The sequence below is a fragment of the Endocarpon pusillum genome (assembly GCF_000464535.1).
Source record: "Endocarpon pusillum Z07020 unplaced genomic scaffold scaffold5138, whole genome shotgun sequence".
NCBI lineage: Eukaryota > Fungi > Ascomycota > Eurotiomycetes > Verrucariales > Verrucariaceae > Endocarpon > Endocarpon pusillum.
In genome coordinates, this window is record NW_006916485.1 from 41458 (window position 1) to 60714 (window position 19257).

The 19257-nt window shown below is 49.8% G+C and overlaps 6 protein-coding genes across 6 annotated transcripts in view; 3 read left to right on the forward strand and 3 right to left on the reverse strand.

Moving 5' to 3' along the window:
- Nucleotides 1-376, forward strand: part of EPUS_03534 (uncharacterized protein) — a gene marked incomplete at both ends in the record, with an annotated part of 1219 nt that extends 843 nt beyond the window's left edge. The window contains one exon of the mRNA XM_007806125.1: nucleotides 24-376. Within this exon, the coding sequence (XP_007804316.1) occupies nucleotides 24-376 (353 nt within the window). The remainder of the gene's footprint in view (nucleotides 1-23) is intronic.
- Nucleotides 377-1131: 755 nt separating this feature from the next.
- Nucleotides 1132-3683, reverse strand: EPUS_03535 (uncharacterized protein; the record flags this gene model as incomplete). The annotated part of the gene is made up of 3 exons (XM_007806126.1): nucleotides 1132-1324; nucleotides 1406-3532; nucleotides 3658-3683. The coding sequence occupies 3 exons, from the start codon at nucleotides 3681-3683 to the stop codon at nucleotides 1132-1134; spliced, it is 2346 nt and encodes a 781-aa protein (XP_007804317.1).
- A 5965-nt stretch (nucleotides 3684-9648) lies between these two features.
- Nucleotides 9649-10509, forward strand: EPUS_03536 (uncharacterized protein; the record flags this gene model as incomplete). Its single annotated transcript, XM_007806127.1, has 1 exon — nucleotides 9649-10509. One exon carries the CDS (start codon nucleotides 9649-9651, stop codon nucleotides 10507-10509), a length of 861 nt encoding a protein of 286 aa, XP_007804318.1.
- A 1472-nt stretch (nucleotides 10510-11981) lies between these two features.
- On the reverse strand, nucleotides 11982-14096 carry EPUS_03537 (uncharacterized protein; the record flags this gene model as incomplete). The annotated part of the gene is made up of 2 exons (XM_007806128.1): nucleotides 11982-13711; nucleotides 13769-14096. 2 exons carry the CDS (start codon nucleotides 14094-14096, stop codon nucleotides 11982-11984), a joined length of 2058 nt encoding a protein of 685 aa, XP_007804319.1.
- Nucleotides 14097-14860: 764 nt separating this feature from the next.
- Nucleotides 14861-16021, forward strand: EPUS_03538 (uncharacterized protein; the record flags this gene model as incomplete). Its single annotated transcript, XM_007806129.1, has 1 exon — nucleotides 14861-16021. The coding sequence occupies one exon, from the start codon at nucleotides 14861-14863 to the stop codon at nucleotides 16019-16021; it is 1161 nt and encodes a 386-aa protein (XP_007804320.1).
- Nucleotides 16022-18284: 2263 nt separating this feature from the next.
- Nucleotides 18285-18665, reverse strand: EPUS_03539 (uncharacterized protein; the record flags this gene model as incomplete). The annotated part of the gene is made up of 1 exon (XM_007806130.1): nucleotides 18285-18665. The coding sequence occupies one exon, from the start codon at nucleotides 18663-18665 to the stop codon at nucleotides 18285-18287; it is 381 nt and encodes a 126-aa protein (XP_007804321.1).
- Between the last annotated feature and the right edge of the window lie 592 nt (nucleotides 18666-19257).

Consider the following 19257-nt stretch of genomic DNA (forward strand, 5'->3'; position numbering starts at 1 on the left):
AGCCTCCTGCTCCGTCGCCCTAGGTCTCAACGCCCTGGTGCCGCGGCTCAAACGCCTCAGCCCGAGTACACGAACCATACTAAGCCGCCTCGTGCCCTTCGCCGCCGTAGCCAGCGCCGGCGTACTGAACGTCTTCCTCATGCGCGCCGAGGAGATCAGGCAGGGGATTGACGTCTATCGCGTGCAGAAACCCGAGCAACCTCCCCCTCCCCCCAACCCCTCTACCGAAGACCCAAACCCCAACCCAAACCCCTCAAAACAAGTAGTGGTAGCAGAAGCACAACCCCAATCCCTCGGCAAATCGCGCACCGCCGCCCTCCACGCCGTCAGCCAGACCGCCATCTCGCGCGTCCTCAGCGGGGAGTTATCGACCTGAGATTGGGAATGGGGTGTACTACCTGTAAGCATGGAGAGAAGGCAAGCGCCGTTTTGTGGGATAGAGTGAGTGAGTGAGTGGTGAGACACAGGGAAGAGATGAAGAGACGACGTGCAAGATGGAGGGAGAGGAAGATCAATCATGTGGCATGCCATCATCTATCTACCTTTGCTCTCTCTGCTCAGTCGTCAGAATGGTGAAAAGCTATCGCGCGCCTCTGGCCGCACCTGCAGCAGTTCTTTTTCACACACACCATACCTAGTTAGTTTAAACAAGCCAGCCACGCTTCAACATAGAGCTGTCTTCGGTAAACGATCAGTCAGTCATGATGGATCCAAGGCGCGGTGATGCAGAATGAGGGCAGAGAATTAGACATGTAGCGAGCGAGTGATGCGCAAATATCCAACATGGGATTACGGGGTCAGTAAGTAAGTATGATTGCTCTCGCCCATCTATGTAAGCTGTAAGCTGAAAGCATGCACGCTCACAATCGGATAACGCCAGATGCTAAATGCAAAAACGCTAGATGCTATATCGCTACTACACGTCGGCAGAATCGAGGGCTAAGTATGCAAACCAGCACGCAGCAGCGGCGCCCATGCTTGACCGACTTTGCTTCCCACTGGGTCATTCAACCAGTTATTCCAAAGCCATTACCCCAAGCAAGCAAGCCCCACCAACGTATCCGCTGTTTGACAGACACATCCCTTGGGGAGATACATATATACACACAGTAAATGGAACCAGGAGAGGAATCATCGTCCAAACTTTCCTTTCTTACCCGCCAACGGACTCGCGGGCGCCATAGCCGCTGCCCTCGAGGGTTCACGGATCCGTCCCCCACGCATGGGCGTCTGGCGGCAATAGTCACAAACATAGACCAGAGGGACTTGCTGCTGCGATTCGATGCCGACACAGGTTGCGTGGAGCCATTTGGAGCAAGATTCGCTGGCAGGACGAGAGTCAATACTAGTTGGACACTGGAATTGGTGTGAATGGAAGGGAGGGGAAGAGGGTTGCAAGACTTACCATTGGATCATTAGATGACAGTCAGGAGAAGAGGAATTGCAAATACATCTTGTACTTCCGCTACTGGCGTGGCTGCCACGGTCCGTGCTGGGTGTGGCAAGATCAGGATCGGTGATTGTAGTTGGCGAGGCATTGTAGATGCCGTAGTTGTTGTTAGGTACTGGCGGTGATGAGTGGAAACCTTGGAAAGTATTAAGCGGAGGAGGGGGAAGTTGAGCGATGTGGCTGGAGATCGATCTAGTGCGATCATTTAACATTGCTCGTAAGGCGTGCTGTGCGTCAAAGCGTTCTTCTACTTCTTCGTCAGGGATCGTGTTAATGTCATTGTGGGCCCGAGCGTGGACTGAGGTGAAGCTGCGCCGAGCTTGGGCATTCAAGACGCCTGTGCTATAAGGATCTCCTGGCATTTTGGAATGAGAGCGAGCTCCTCCAAAAGTTGAGCTGGTCCTCGATGAAAGTGGTGCGGATGCTGAAGATCCTATCGTTGAGGAGTAGGAACTTGATTTCGAGTGAGAATTTGGTTCGCGTCTGAGCCGATCAACAGGCCGATGTTGTTCTTCTTGTTCATAGAAGGCAAAAGAGTTATTTTGGCTTCTTGCTATGTCGAAGTCTGCAGCATCAACAGAATCGGTGTCGCTGCCGGATGGCTCTTCGTCCATGTCCATTCGACATTGTGGTTGGTCGGATACTCGTGTAACCACTGTCTTGGCCCTGCCATCCTTGTCGATAGTAAAAGAAAGAGATGTCCGGCTTCTTGACTGTGGTCGATCGAGCTTCTCGTAAGCATTCATCGAGCTCTGCTTGAGCGGGGAAGATCTTCCACCACGAGGGTGTCTGTTGTTATCGTCCACAACAGAGAAGGAATCGGCAAACGATACCTGACTTTGGTGGCGGTGACGGGGATAATTATCTCCAACGCCGGAATGCGTCGAACTTCGTTTCATCCCAAGGCGGCTACTGGAAGGAGGTGAGGTTGGTCGGTTGGGCACATTCTTGGAGCCTCTTGTCACCGTTGGCTTTTTGGTCATCGTCTTCTTCGTCCGTCGGAGCTCTTCTTCCCGCCTGGACTCCTGAACTTGGTGATGGTACGCTTGTAGCTCAGGGCGATTACCTGAGCTGTAGGTACCCGATGGTTGAGCAGTTGGTCCAAATCGGCGTGCTGGCGAGCTCAAGAACATACTAGGATCGTCTGGGGCTGGAGCTGGCACCCGAGGTGAAGCTGTGAAGGGTGCAGGGTATCCAGAATCATCAATGCTTGGGGACAATGATGCGGCCAGGATCTGCGTATTCTGCGAACTACTGGGCAGATCGTATTGGTGAGCACTGGAAACAGAATTTGTGGTCTGAAATCCATGACTGGTGGCAGGGGAGGGAGTAAAGGGGCCGACGAGATCCGAATGGGGTGGTACAAAAGGGTCCTGATACGACAGGTCTTCTGGATGGGAACTTGGGTCCCAGAACAATCGGTTCTGTGGGAGGGAAGGAGCAGGAGCTGGTCCTGACATTGGTGCCTGGAAGAGGTCTGGTGAAAATTGTAGGCTAGGAAACAGTTGAGGTGAGGCCGCCACACGTCGACCAGGGGTTTCGGGAGGTCCCATTCGAGAGACATTGGCTGCCGACAGTCTCCTATTCCTCGGATCCGCCATTGGCCTTGTAGACCCGTGTTTAGTATTCCTCTCAACCCTCTCTGTATCCGATGTACTTCTCGAAGAAACAGGATGCTTAGTTATGGTCTGTAACGTCTCTGGTGTTTCTTCTACTTCGGAGGCCTCCAGACATGTACGTTTCGAAGAGCCCGGGCCAGGAGAAGAGGAAAGCTGTCTTGACGGCTCGACAGGAGGCAAAGTGAGGTAGGGGGTCGGTGAGAGATGGTGGATATGAGAGGCAAGCTCAGCATCGATATTGGCTGTCAAGTCGCTCTTGTGGTCTGTCGTATCGCCATCGACTTCAGACTTGGGTGTAGTAAAGGCTTGCGGGCTTGAGGAACAAGGATTTGCCGTATCCCAAGTCACCCGAGGATCGTGAAAACTGGATTCGAAAGTAAGGGAGCTAGGGCTGGCGAATTCATATGCATCAGATGTTGGAGTTTTCGCTGGGGTAAGAGGTCGAGCTTTTGGTGGACGACGGCTGTATATCACACTCCACACATCAGCTTCTCCTCAAGACAGTCCACAACGCCCGCTTCAATAGCAGTTGGAGAGCAGGAATTTGTTGTTCATGTTCCAAGGTGGGATGCAAGATCCGCCTCCTACCTCTTGCGGGACCGGTCTCGATTCATGTCAAAGTTTTATGCTGCGGGCTAGCATGGGGTTTCGTATCACAGATAGTCTTGTAGCCTTCCGCAGGAGCAGTAGGGTTCGTTGGGTCAGGAAAATAAGAAGTCAATGATTGGGTAGGCAAGCTAGGAAGCAGGCACCAGTACCGCAGAAGCAAGAAGAAGGTCGTCTCTTATTCTCTCTCAGGCAAGATGCTCAAATTGTCCGCAGGAATTAGGGGGCTCCTCGAATATAGAAGCGTGGCTGTAGGGGAGCCCAATCGGAGAAAATGGAATGCAGGAATGTTGGTTGCCCGCAGCTATTAGAACAAGATCAGTCCTTTTCGGTAATGAGAAGGGTAACTATTGGAAACATCTGTACAATTTTCTCTCCTCCCCGAATGGAAATTCTGTCAGTTTCTCAACATGCCGCATGGAATCTGTATGTCCTCCCCGGGGGACCTGACAAGACACTAACTACTGCAGGACCGGCAATGTGTAGGAGGTGGTCAATGACGATGCTGATTGGTAAAGTGGGCCCGAAGCGACAGCAGACGCCGCAGGTAGACAGGGGAGCGGCATAGTAAAGTGTACTAATCTTGGACCGGATGGGTAGAGGAGGATAAGATAGAGAGAGAGACCCAGGCGAGCGCTGCAAGATTGGTGGAGGTCATGATTTTTGGACGGTACCGGTGTGTAGATACAAGATTAACAAATTTGCCATTCGTATGATAACTGGTTTTCCGGTTAAAGGTCGAGCCATACGGAGGGTGCTTTTCAGCTCCGCCCCTTCCCTCTCTACTGTGTAGGTACTAACTCCATGGTGAAAACAACCCTACTGTACATGACTACATCGTCCTTCTTCTTCTCTGCGTTTGCAAAGGCAGGTCGCGGTGGTTGCAGATCGGAGAGCGCGGTGGTGAGGCTGAAGAAAAGGGACACATCAGCCACACCGCCAAAAGGACGGCGCCTGTGGGTTTCGAACCACACTTAATTGATGTACCCCTCGCTGATTATACCGACCAACAAGAGGCTGCCCTGGCCGATTCGAGACAATTCAGAGACAATTTAACGGACAAATCAGAGTTTCCTATTCACCAGTAATAGAGTAATAGACAAATAACTCGAGACAAATGTAGGGATCGAACACAGATAAAATAGAATCTTCTTGTAGCATCAGCACTATCAGAAAAGAGATATCAACTACTCCGACAAAAGGAAGGCGCCTATAGATTTCAAATTATACTTAATTAATGTACTCTTTACTAACCATAATTAGCTCTAATAAATGCTAAATGAATAGAATCTGAATATTAATTTTAGAATGAAATTAATCTATATTCCCTTGTGTCAGACAGCCACGGTCTGACGCAAAACAGACGAACAAAAGACGAACTCAGAGTGTGTGTATGAAGTAGTATGAACTATCATGCCCTGAGGGCGCCCGAAGGGCATCTACTCTAACTATCTGACTAATTGCTTAGCGAAAGTACTTTGGATTTTCTTACTCTTATTCTGCTATTTTTAAAAATTCAAAATAAGCTATTAAATAGAGAGTTTTTAGCGCTATTTAATGATTTCATTTATAGAATTATTGCTATGATAAGTAGTTTAATACAAGCAGAAACGTCTTTTCTTCAAAGTTAATTTTGATGTTTCTAGTCATTTAAACTTAGACCATGGCTACGCTATGTCAATTTAAAAGAATGCCCTCTTAGAGACACAAGGACAACATGGCCGAGTGGTTAAGGCGCATGACTAGAAGAAATCACGTGGGTTCGTCCGCACAGGTTCAAATGATTACAAGAAATCATGTGGGTTCGCCCGCACAGGTTCAAATCCTGTTGTTGTCGATATTATATTTTTAATTTTTGAAAATTTCCTATGAAAACTAACTGAGTGAACAGCCTCAGCGGCATTTAGATAGAGTCTGAGCACGAGGGTGAGCAGAAGACGTCAAGACCGAGCTGTGGTGGTGGGTGAGCGGAGGCGGAGCCGAAGTTGAGCCGGTCAGGAAATGCTTAGTAAGGTCCCAACCGCAGAGACTCGGTCGAAATTGTGCCTATGCTCTACAATGCTACTAACAAAACGGATTTTCTTCTTCAACGGAAGGATGATGCTACTAGCTTTCAATAGCAAAGGATCTGTCAATCTATCTTGCTGGCGGAGTCGATTGAGAAGCATGAGTAGACGGGCTGTACACTAAACCGCGGTGTAGCAGTTCCAACTGGCTTCAATCAGCTTCGTCTCGTGATGTAAGTTTATCTTCAGATGTATACAACCTACAAGCATATTTCTCTTTCCAGTCATCTGAACGCTCATACTCGCTGTTCCAGCCTTGATTTCAAAGACACCTCGCGGGGATTCTAGTCACGAACATTCGAGCTCGACCATACGTGACCTCACCAGTTCTTTTGATGCTGTGAAAGAGCTTTCTCGTTGTATTGAAATCGCCTTCCAGCACTGAGACACGAATTTGCCTCTTGCTGTGGCCCATATATAAACCCGTCCCTCCATTCCCTTCAACCATCCCATACCCTCCAAACGCTCTATGAACTAGAAACTCCTCGTAGAGCCAGGTGGCCCCCCCTCCTTCACATCTGCATCTCCCGCCTCTCTCAATGAACATTCTGAGAAAACCCTACTAGTAGAACATATAGTGCGCAGAATGAACGCTGGAGTACCCCGGCCCTCCCACCAACCCCAAACCCAGACACATGCATAGAAGTAGCGGCAATATGCAGTGCCCACCCACAGACACTATCACTTTTCATCAGAAGTATTACACACTAAACAAATACATGGCTCAAAAACAAAACAGCAAGCACCAAGACGATATCTCACTTTCTCTGATAGCGCAACCGTAGTGCATTTAGAGCATGGCAGAAGCCCTGAGTACTTATTATACGAACCAGATCAATGTTCTCCACAATTTTTTTACCCTACCAACCCTTCAATAACACCTTCCACACACGCAATACCTCAGTTTTGAAACAAACTGATTACGATCATCAAGATGAAGCTCTCTGCTATCATCATCCTCGTGGCAGCATAAACGTGCTGGATTGTTGTTGTCCTGCCCCAGAAATTATGGTTTGAAGAGCATGCATATCTGGCGCTATCATGCTGCACCCCTGGGAATGAAGATCATGGTCCCACTTTACTACGATAGAGAACCATTACTCACATGGTGGAGATCTGTATCCACTCTCCAACCACGGATTATGCCCAGAAGAGTTCGAGAGACACTCCCGGTGGCCTTGTAGCCACTTAGCAGCGTAAAGTCCGCTCCTCATCCCTGCGACACGACCACGGGCTGCGAAGCAATCGTCAAGTACTGCTTACTCGAGTATGACTTGGGAGTACTGCGGTAGGCATCAAGTACTGTTAGGGTGGATTAGTACTAACTAGCTAGCTAGCTTTCGATACAAGAGCCCGGCGTCCCCCAGAGCGCCAGTAACTCTTGACCCCTCAGTGATGATAATGATTGGCACTGGCCTAGGAGTCAATTAGACTGATACTCTTTAGTAAGATATGCTTTCGTCAATCCTGCGTCTCAGACCAAATTTCTAGCTTGGAGCTAACGATACTTGTGCCTCCACCGTAGTAGCGTATGCTGACTGCGGCTCACTGAAGGGGTAGGGCCGAAGCTTGGCGCCAAAATTTATGGCAGTTCTCAGATCCCCTTCCTCCCCCCCTTCTTCATTCCTCTATTTCTCTACTAATACTCACTCAAATTTAGTGAACAATGGATTCTGAACAGGGAAATAGGCGCCGCGTCTGCCGAAAGTCTTATTCGATCGATCCTCCTTCTCCTGCAGCCTCACGAACGTCAAAAACGATGCTTGATACGCCGCGCCGTGCGCGCCTTCTTGCTGATGCACGCCACACAGCTGGCAAATTACCCCGTACGGAGCTATTTAAGATACATAATATAGCAAATCGAACTGGCTATCGAATCCTAAAAGAAGGAACTGCGCGCCGCAGCGAGAAAGTCCATAATCAAGGTCGCAAAAAGATACTTACTCTATATGAGTGCGAAGCAATTGAGGCAGTTGAAGATGCGAATTTTGGCTTTGCTTCGTCAAGTCACTTTAGGGTGGCAAAGACAATTGGTATAACAAATGGCTCTGAACGCGCAATTCAACAGAATATGAAGGATTTTGGAGTAGGGACCTATATGGCTATGCAGAAAAAAATGCTCTTATAAGCACACATTGACGCCCGAATTATATAGGGATTTGAACGTCGATATTAGCAATTAGATACATTTAAGAAGTTTCGATGGTGTGATGAGTCTCATTTTGCTACTTGCTTGCAGCGACAGGCTTGAGTTCATCGTCGCAAAGGTTATAAGGCTCGAAATGCCCTCTCAAAGACCCAGTTCAAACTGAAGCGCCAAAATCAATCAATACATGTATACAGAGTAATTAGATGGAATTTCAAGGGTCAGCTCCACTTCTATACTGGCTCTGGTATAGGGGGACGCCTTGTTCAAGCTGATTACATGGTTATTCTTGAGCAAATCGTCGCTTCTGATTGGGATAAGAATTGCGTTTTGATCGAAGATAATGATGGGCCTCATGGAACCAAAGGCAAGGGATTTAATAAGGTTAAAGCTCTCAAAGACTATCTTGGTATCCAATAGGAATCAAATCCTCCGAATTCGCCAGATCTCAACCCTATTGAGACCATTTGGAGGATAATTAAGCAGAGGTTGAAGTCCAGGGGGGTCATCTTCGAAGAAGCCATTCTGCGCCGCGCCATCCAAGAGGAGTGGGATAAAATAACCATTGAGGAGATTAATAGGGCTATCTCAACGATGCCAGATAGAGTAGCTGCCCTAAACGAGCGAAATGGGCGCCCTATCCCCTATTAAATAGCCGTGTAGCCTAGCAATTGTAACCCCAAAGCACCACAGAAAGGGCATGGATCATTGGAGCTATAGGTTCAGCTCTAGCCTAGCCCTCACTCTCACTGGGCATGTGAAGCGAGCAGAAATTGGTATGCACGGTTCTGCTCACTGTGGTGAAACGACTCGCAGCTGCTTACTATCTCTCTGAGCAAGACGTATTCCCTTGATGATCAAACCCATACTCGAAGTTTACTCCACCGAGCCTTGCCTGGGTTTTGTCCGGAAGCTGCTTCTTGATTCCTTGTCCATTGTCCTCTCTGCCCTTGGGTGTATGATCCACTTCTTATGTCAATATCATGCACCTCCTGGAGCTCCATTATTCACGAACGGTAGATCTTTGCGCCCCGAGGAAGATTCCCCGCCATTGCGGCTTCGAGCTAAGAAGAGCGAAGTGTGGCTTGCCCTCTTCACTGCACTGCCTGCAGGTTTAGGCCTCCCGCACTTCATGCCCACTCCCTTCTCTTCTCGCTTCTTCTTCTGTTATCTGTCGACACTGCAAACGCCTGCACAACGGCCAGATTCCTCAAGCACAACCGGTCATCAGTGCCACTGCTGTCCTATCGTCATGCGCTTCTTCGTCAACTCAGACAGACCTAAGACACGATCGCGCACTGCGCAGCATTTCTCATCCTCCACTTCAGGGGTCAGGAAGCAGTCTAACCCAGAACTTGTATCGTCAGCCTCATCCCCTTCCAATATGTAATTGAGGCTGAGCAAGCATCAATTGGACCATATTAACGCCGCCTACAACCGCCTCAGACATGATATAAACCCTCGGCCCCCTCGTGGAATCCTACTAACCCCCCAACAATGCAACAAAGGTAGAGTATGTTGAAGATTTAAGTCTTCTCTTCTGCTAATTAATTGCCGTCCATAATATCCAACTATAGTTTACAAGCATTTCCATCTTGTCATTTCTTTGTCAACCGTATTTCCCAAGCAAGCTATCTTACTTGAATATAGCGCAGGGCTTGGGCACTCCTTCACTACCTTGCTCTGTTTTTTTCTTTCTTGCTTACTACTTTGCTAATCATCTACCTTTCTTTTTGGGCAAAATCGTCTGTCTTCTCCTACATGTCTGCTTCTCCCAATGCACTCTTTACAAACCGGACTCCCACAGCACCACCTGAACCAAATTCACCACCTGATCGAAGAGATTGCAAGAATACGGGCCAAGCCTGCGCTGACACCCCATCATCAAAGTCGAAGACGTTCGTATCTAAGTTATGGGCAGGTTTCAAACAGCCCAAGACTGTTTTGGCCAAACACCTGAATGTCAATAAACGCCTTCGCAAATTGATGTCGCTACGAAGGAAGGAATCAGAGATAGCGCCAAAAGAGCCTCAAAGTGCCCAAGATGTAACCAATACTGCAAGTCCTCCTTCTGAGCCTAACCCTTTTCCACCTCTCGTTCAGGAGACTGCGGTAGAGATCTTGAATCCTCCGGGCCGGCCTTTGGCAACCTGCACTCTTACAAGTAGCTCTTTAAGCTTATCATCACAGCCGGGAGCTTCGGCCAATACCAGTCGAGCAACGGTTACTCGCCAGCCACAGAGCATCATTAACGTTGTCGAGGGCCAATTCAGGGCTGATGTACGCCACAGCACCTCTTTTAGCGAGGCCACCACCCTGCAGAATTCTGACGTCGTCAATGACAGTTCAAGCCATCGACAATCAACAGGCCGGCCTCTCACACCGACCGACTCCGCCCGTGGTTCCATTAATGATCCCAGCAATGTCGCTGCTCCTCCAGCCTCTTCTCAGCCCCTGCGCATGTCTATGCAAGGTCTCCATATCAACACCCAGCATCTGAATGTGCCAGTCTCGGACGACGAGGATGGTCAATCGACGGCCCGTGGAAGGAACAGTAGTGCCACCAGTGAAGGAGACTTTTTTGGAGTGGGAGGTCACTTCGACGAGTCGCCCGCTCAATGAGAGCTGATTCGCTTCAATTTCAAGCAGGCGGAGGATCTTCGTGCCACTATCTGCTACGTGATACGCATCTTGTATTTCTATCACTGTTTTGCTGCGTTCAAGCGATTGCATAGTCTGGCGTTTCACGTCCTCATTGGTTGCGCTGCATGGACGAAAGGTTTCATTTTGGGTTGGATGCAGAGTCACTGGGCCTCACTTTCTACATCGAACATGGCGTTACGCGAAACTGCAGCATCGGCTCGTGTCCCTTTCTTGCAATACCAGACTAGCAATATACCAAGCATCTTGTGGGACTAAAGGACCGTAAATCATGAAGTCTGACGACAAGAATCACATCCCATTCGTCTTCTCCAGCTAATGCCTTATTAGGCTGTGCATCTGTGAGCTAATGGGCTATGTCCGTGATAGCAAGCCCTCCGGTTGGCCAATATTCGTAGATGGTCAACAATCTGCATACTACGTTACCTTGGATGTGAATGATGTTTACTTACTTACCACTGCTCGGCGGAATGATGGAGTTGCATGCGCCCGGGTGGGCGCAATCGTTAAAGCCCCCCCCATCCCCCCGGGCAAAGCCACACAACCCAGAAGTAATCAAGAACATCCTCCCATCTCCGAGGAGGACTTCACCTCTAATGGACCTTGTCAGCAGCAATCTTCCACAGCCTTGAACTCTCTTCGATGAAGCCCCTGTGCTCGAGTTGGGCGGTTAGTCGAATCACATGTGCCTCGATCTCGATCTCGATCTCAGAACCGACGTCAGCGACGCATACAAATACAAAGTCGATGACGGTCAAAACAGTTCTCTATCGCACATTGATTGCCAGCTCGGCTTCCCGGGCTTGATGACTTGTTTTGAAGAGGACTCGATCCCTCAGGAAGGCGGACTAACGTACCTCGATAACTATTTTTTTACGACAGCACGCTCCCCGTCGGACATGATGACAGGCAGGCTGAGACCGAGCACTGGGAAGTGACTTCCAGCCAGACTTTGTTGGCGAGCTGGGGCCGTGCTTGATGATATGTTCGGACAGGGTTCAGGCCTCGAAGGGACTTGAAATGGATGAACTCGACCTCTGTCTCCTCGCAGCGGATGCCTTGCGTAAGCGAGTGGAATGGGCCAGATCGGTCAGTCATTGGGACGATGATGGAGCTTACTTCTCTTCCAGCTCGAATTCGGAAGAGCAATACTGGCGAGCCCGCGTAACATAGGGACTGCCCTTTTCCTGTAGCGGCCAAAGTTATAGAGACGCCAATGAAAAGCAGTGCTTGTGAAACAGCAGCTCAATATGTGGGCAGAGAGGACGATGTGGAGGAACTGATGCAGTCTAGGAGGGGCAGGCAGAGACGAGATTCTTAGTTCTTCTTGTGTTCGTGCGGTCTACTTCATTATAGCACTCTTGATAATACATATTACCGTTCCCAAAAAGAGCCTGTTTCTGAGGACCCTTGAAGGCCTGATCACAACCAGATCACGACACCCCTGCTCCCACGGGACAGCTCGGTCCCTGACTCCAAAACCTGCGTGCATACTCGGGCAAATAATCCTGCGTGGTAAAGTCCGCGGGCATATACAGCTGTATATCACTCGCCGTGTAGTTGCCGCCCACACTGTTCACCGCCGGGAGCACGAAACGTGTAGCGATGAAATCCAGAAAGATAAGATCCACGCTCTCAGGATCAGAGCCATCCGTGGGGAACGAAGCATTGGCTTGAACATCGTTGGGGATGGGGTAGCGGGGGATGGGGGAGTGAGGAGTGTCGTCACCATCGCTGCCGAAGTCGTCAGTTGTAACGTAGCCGGGGGGTAGCTCGTCGAGTGGTGGTGGAGCTTGTCGGCGAGTGATGGAGCGAGATCGCAGATTGTGTTCGTGATGGCTTGGAAGCTTTGATGAGGCGCCGTACAGTGTTGGGTCTGCGCAGCCGTCGTCACCGTTGAAGCTTTTCAGGAAGCCGAGGTTGGAAGACGTGGGGTCACGCTTCCTCTTTTGATAAGGGCCAGCGTTAAGCACGTCGAGGACTTGTCTCGCGATAGAATAGGGGACATTGGGGAGGAATTGGAAGCGGTTGACGAAGGGAGAGACGATGAAGGAGTCGTCGTATGTGAAGGGACCTTGGACAAGATCGAAACGGATGCTACCAGTGTTGATGATGATTAGTCGAGGAATGTCGGCACGGCTTTCGTTGACGACAGTTGCTGCGAGCGCGATCGAGATGAGGCTGTAGACGCTGCCATTGGTGCCAAAAGGTCTGCAGCTTTGGCAGTAAGTTTGTGGTGCGCAGCCATAGAGAGCTGTCAGGTTTAGCTCTCTGCGGGCTGCCGTGATATCGTTGGTAACGCGCCGGCCACTGCCGTAGTCGAAGGTTGAATCTTGCGACCCAACTGCGTGGTAGGCAAATGTCAGGCGGTTCCAGTCAAGATATCTTCTTGAGTAAACAAGGGAGCTGGAGAAGCTGGAGCTGGAGTTCGTGGCAGAGGGCGTTGCGGCGGATCCAGATACGGTAGCATTTCTAACGGCTCTCCGACTGGGGTTCGGCACCCCGCGAGGTCTCATGTTGCCTCTGAAAGTGGTGGAATTGATGCCGCTCATAGACACCCACCCTAGAGTTTCACAGTATCGGCCACTTCCAAGAGCAGTCGACGAGCTATCATAGACAGCGAAGTCACGAACGTGATTATGGCCGCCGAAAAGCTGGATTGGGGTGTTGGGCCTCATCTTCCGGATGGTGGACTGAATCAGACCAAAAGTGCTACTCGACACATTGGCTCGAGCAGGGTTATGTCCAACAACAAGAAACAGGTCCACAGGATCGGTAGTGTTTACAGCATTCAGAAATGTAGGCTGCTTTACCAAGTCTGCAGCCCTGATGACCCTGGTCAAGTTTGTATTCCCGGTAAAGTCATAAAGCACGCTGAATGCCATGATTCGCAGACCTTGTTGGGTGGTGAAGTACCGATGGGGCACTCCCATGTATTCGAATTCCCCCGTTGCGTTGTTGCGAATCTGGACGTTTGAGGTGACATAACGATCTCCATACCTCCTCGCGAATTGTGTGAAGTGCAAGTAGGCAACATCTGTTACATATAGCTCGTGATTGCCTATGGCCAGGACATCGTAGTCCACCTCTTCAAAGATGCGATTGGAAATTACACCATTTGGAGAGGTTGTGTCAGCAAGACCACTGCCATCGTGCAGGTCGCCTGATAGATTTCAATCCAAAAGCCCATCCAGAATGTCTTTTGTGTTGCATTTCTTACCTGAATCGACTAGCAACAGGTCGACACCCAAGCTGCCAGCTCTCTGCTTCATGCGTCTTGTGAAGGAAACATAATCCCCCCAGTCGGCGCCATAATTCTGTTCCTTGAGATGTCCTTCCATCCAGCCATGCGTATCGGTGGTGTGAAGGAAGTTTATCTGACCCCATTCCAGAGGGCCTCGAGGGCCTGAAGTGGCATTGAGCGCTTCGGGTTGCTGACGGCGTACATGTCTGGTGTGTATGTCGTAGTCTGTAGGTCCATAGCACGAGTCACAAGCGAGTGTAGCTGTAGCCGACAGCACAGAAAGAAGCACAGACGGCAGATGCATGATTACGGCGATCGTGAGCTTGAATTGGGCAGACTCCAAAGAAACGAGCGATCAACTACGGGAGAGAGAGAAACAGGCGCGATTAGTTTTAGTTATAAGAAAGAAGAATCAAAGAAACGACATCTTTTGCTGCAAGGCAATAATGCAGGGATGCTCTTCGACAGCCCTTCCAACCTTCCTACCTTGTGCAAGATCTTCAGGGCGGCGAAGATGCAGACCAGGGCCAGGGCAAGCGATGAAGTCGGCGGACCAATTAAAGCATCCACGTGGAGCTGACTGATGACAGAAGCACTTTGCATGAAAACCGCCACGCAGATCACATTGGGAAGTATGAAGTATGTTGGAGGTGCTACGCAGGCGAGGGAAGTGCTCAACGCAGTCTGACAAGCCTGTGGTATGGTGCCTGCAAAGATTGGCGGGGGGGTTCGGAGCACCGTGTGCCTTACCCCGAGTGCCTTACTCCGAGGCTACTACGTACTGCGTATTTACTGTAGCAGATGGGTGTGGAGATTTGATGGAGCTTTGTCTTGCCAAAGAACAACCGAGGTCCAACAAGCCTCGGCTGTTCTTTTTTCTTCTCGCTGCAATCGGCCACTGGCAGCATCGTTGATCTTCCCATCTGAGGCCTCGCCCTCCGCAAACAAGGGAGGTTCCTGCTGATGAGGGAGACCCCCTGAGTTGTCCAGAGACTCCCTCTTCGATAGTCTCTCTTGCGCGCTCTCCTCCTCGTCCAGGCCATCATTAGCAGCACAAAGCCCACCAATATGTCTTCTCCCACTCAAAAGCCCCGCCCAACCCTCATCAAACCTCCACCTCCTCTCCCCGACGCCTCTCCCATAGAAACCCTCCTCCAACTGCATGCATTAACCGACATCTCTCCCACCGTCTACACAAACGCCTACCCCCTCTGGCATCCCCCAGGAGCACGCGGAATCTTCGGCGGCGCCGCAATAGCACAGTCCCTTTCTGCGGCACAAGCTACCATTCCTCCCCACTTCATCGTGCACTCTATGCACTGCTATTTCGTGTTAGCCGGCGACTCGGAGATACCGGTGATATATGAGGTAGAGCGGGTGCGGGACGGCAAGAGTTTTGTCACCAGGACGGTGCAGGCGAGGCAACGCGGGAGGTGCATCTTCACCACAACGATCAGCTTTATGAGGGAGGGGAGCGGTGGTGAGCTCAAGCTGGAGCATCAGAGTGGGATGCCGACGGACGTGGAGATGCCGCCAGAGGGCAGGGGCAACGCGAGACAGGGGACGGGCAATGCATCCATAGGCGGGGACGACGGGTCGACGCCCTTCGAGAGCGTGAGGTGTAGAGTCTCGAGGGCGAGGGATGGGAGGCCGGAAGAGAAGAGGACGAGGCAGTGGATCAGAGCGAGGGGGAGGATAAGCGATGGACCTGTAGGAATTGAAGCTGGAGGCGACACTCTAGATCAGGGCCAGGGAGTGGTACGGGCGTCAAAAGGAGATAACCACCAAGCCCACCTCTCTGCGCTAGCATACATGTCCGACTCCTACTTTATCGGCACCATCGCCCGAGTGCACAACCTCATTCGATCCTCCACCCTCAAGAATTTCCACGGCTCAGACAAGGAAAGAGAGGAGCTGCAGGCCCATATGGAGAAGATTGCAAGCGAAGATGACGACGAGAATGCCGCATTTGACGCCAATCGGGATAGAGAGGGAACCTCGCAGAAGCAGATCGGTATGATGGTCTCGTTGGATCATTCCATCTACTTCCATAATCCGAGGAAGTTTCGCGCCGATGAGTGGATGTTCAGCGAGATGAATAGTCCTTGGGCAGGCGAAGGGAGGGGGTTGGTGCTGCAGAGGATATGGAGTAAGGATGGGTTCTTGATCGCGACGTGTACCCAGGAAGGGTTGGCCAGGTTGAAGCAGGAGAAGGAGAGTAAGTTGTGATTCTAGAGGTTTAGAGTTAGCTTGATGTGTATCATTATATAACTACTCCTAGGATAGAAATATGGAGTCGATAGGACGAGCACTGTGCTCAGTTTTCAACTTCAGTGGGCGTTGTATCTTTCAAGCGCCTTCCTCTTGCGGAAGCAGACTTGAACCCGTGTCACTGTCTCCTGTCCTCTTCCGCCGCCTCCTCCTCATCTAACTTCTTCACATATTGACAGAACCTGCTACCTTCCCGTGTCCTATCACCATACCTGATAAACATAAAAGGTATAACAGTCATGTCCAGACCAAGAAATGCAAGCAATGATCCAGCCAAGTGTATTCCCAATTTGGTATACATAGGTTTTGGCGCAGGGGTTCATAGCGCGCCAAGCACATTCCTGCAAGTCGAAACAACTTTACCATTGGCGCTGGCTGCGAAGACCTGGCAAGCATCGGTCAGGTAATGGAGTATGGCCATGAAGATGGGCAGGAACCCATGCCAAAGATCACTCCAGAGATCATTGGCAGAATCCAATGGACGAGGCGATTGGCAGACCAAGCCAGCCAAAAGAGGGCGATCACGTAGAGTGACCCACCAACGCAGGCAAGTGGGAGGCAACGGTATTCTTCCTGCGAAGCCCAAGGAAAATGCCGCTTCTGTGCTTAAGCTAGATGATTGTCATACCAGACCAAGACGAAGGCGCTCGCTAAGACGTCCGAACAAAATTGGCCCGGCCACATAGCCTACCAAGAAGACTGAAACTGGTAAGCCTAGCTGTTCTTGATTGGTGATAGACCAATATGCGGCAATGAAACCGATTAGTACCACTTGGTAGCGTGGAACCGAGTATGCTATTGATGACAGCAGGGATACCAGCAAGCACAGCAAGAACCTTCTTCTATAAGCAGTGATCAGTATATCAGTTCACTAGCCATCGAAGCTTGCTTCACCCTTGGCCAGTTGTGTGGATGCTCTGGGTCGGCAGCTCTGAAAGTGATAACATTGTCCTTCGACAATCTACCCACCCCATCCAGAGCGACAGGCTGCTCTTGCTCCTTCTCCACCCATGCTCCGCTGCAAGAAGAGCAACTGCAGATTTCGGAATATAACTCCCTGCTCTAGTCTGAGTTGATTGATTGCTTTGCAATGAGCTTCGGACTTACTACTCAAATGATTCGCCTGCCAAATGACCTCAGGAGTGTCATGACATCCAGACTGTGTCCTATCGATGTTGACCGTTTCTTGGAGGCCCTAAGAACTCTACAAGATGGCATCGTGGCGTAAAATGGAGGAGAATATAGGACGACTCACTCGATGCGCTTCCCCACAGGGCATTCATATTCAATTCACCTAGGGGTCTTTCTGCCCATGGATCCCACAGGCCCAGAGGAATTTCCTCAGCAGATAGCCTTTTCGGCGTTCTTTCGACAACGGAGCAAGAACAATTCCGGAGACTCTGACGTGAGAAACGGCTCAGACGGCCAGCAAGATTTTGTTGTGTTCTTGGTCTCTGGCTTCTTGTTAAACACTTTCAACATCCTGAACAGCAAGAGTGCATGACGACTAAGTATCAAACTGTTGTAGACAAAAGGGATCAGATAACACCTTCTTAGGTATAATATTTTCTTTGGAAGCTGAGATGCTGTGAATTAGTACTTTTTGAAGCAGAGACCATCAAGATTGGGATGCGTTCAGTGAGGCACCTCAGGTGGAGATGAATTGGCAATGCTAAGCTTCTGTTGTTGGGGCTAGTAACTGTACATAGTAGAGCGATAACAGAAACGATGATACTCTGTAGACAGACCGTTCATTACTTCGATTACGTGCATAGCGATATCCTCTATATCGCATTGGCCTTGAATGTCCAAGTGACTCTTTCTTCAATAGACCGGATATTGCTGAATTATTACCAGCAAGGAGGAACAGCGATGGTAGAATCCCGTTATCATGGGTAAGCAAAGCTGATTGATTCTGTCAAATATGAAGGAGAAGGTTGCAAAGAAGCAGAAGCAATTGAGCTTAGCTACCGATCGCCAAGCACGTGACACCCTTCCACAACCAGGAATTTGAAATATCCATAGGAGCCACTACATAGTTCACTGACTCCCGCGCCCAACAAAATCGCTTTAGAAAAGCTCGAAGTGATCTGTACATTGACGGAGAACGCATCCTCGCAGAGCGAAGATGTTCGTGAAATGTGCTCACTGGCTGTAAACATATTGGTTTGATACTGTCGCAACGATACCCGGTGAATGTGATCAATACCGTCATCTAAAATCAGATGAGACCCTGCCTTTTTGCATCTTCATGACCAGCCCTTGGGGAATCTTGCACCACTTCTCCTGACCGCCTCCTGACAACGTCGTTCACCCATGCGGTTGGACCGTCGGTCTTCTCCTCATCACTCGGCACACTTTCACTACTTCTTCTAAGTCTCAACTCTTCCGGTTGTATAGATGAGTTTGGTAGCGTGCCTTCTCTACTGTTGTCACCAGTCCTTTGTCGCTGCAATTGCTTTCCCGCACTAAATGTATGTTCCTTCTCCAGCTCATGGTATCTATCAGCATATGCTTTGCGCTTCTTCTCCTTCTTCTCCTCTCGCTTCGACTTGATTTTGTTGTAGGTCAGATATGATGCTGCGAATATCAAGGACGCCATGGTTGATCGGAAGCGTGACCGTTAGCAACGTGGTATAATTTTGGTGGATTCTCCAAAGGGGCAGAATGGCTGAAAGACTTTCAGAACCTTCAATGAGCTGGATGGTGCCTGAATCGTTCAGATCGGGTCGAGTCGAGCCAGGACGCAAATAAAAAGACAATAGGAAGCCACAGATCGGGATTGTAGTGGCGCAAGATTCGAAAGGGCCCAATTGGCAGAAGGAATGTCACAGATGAAGAAAAGAAGACGTTCCCAATTATGTTCAAGCAAGGAGGGGAAAATCCTTTTCACGGTAGGAATTCAGAAAACTACCAAGCAAATAATATAAATGTCTACACATTAAGCCCAATTGTATCCGTCATAGATACGACGATCATAGTCGCTTAGTAGTCAAGCGCTGAATGTACGTAGTAAGTGTAGATTGAGGAGCTTAGTATGTAAGCGCGCGTTTGCGGCTCTAATGACGGCCAAGAACATTTGACACTTTGTAGCCAGAATGGCATCTTGCCAGAAATTGAGTGCAGGCTACGAATCCAAAAAAAAGTCAGATGGAGAACTGTTCAGAGATTGACGATGAAGGAAGCACAGACTA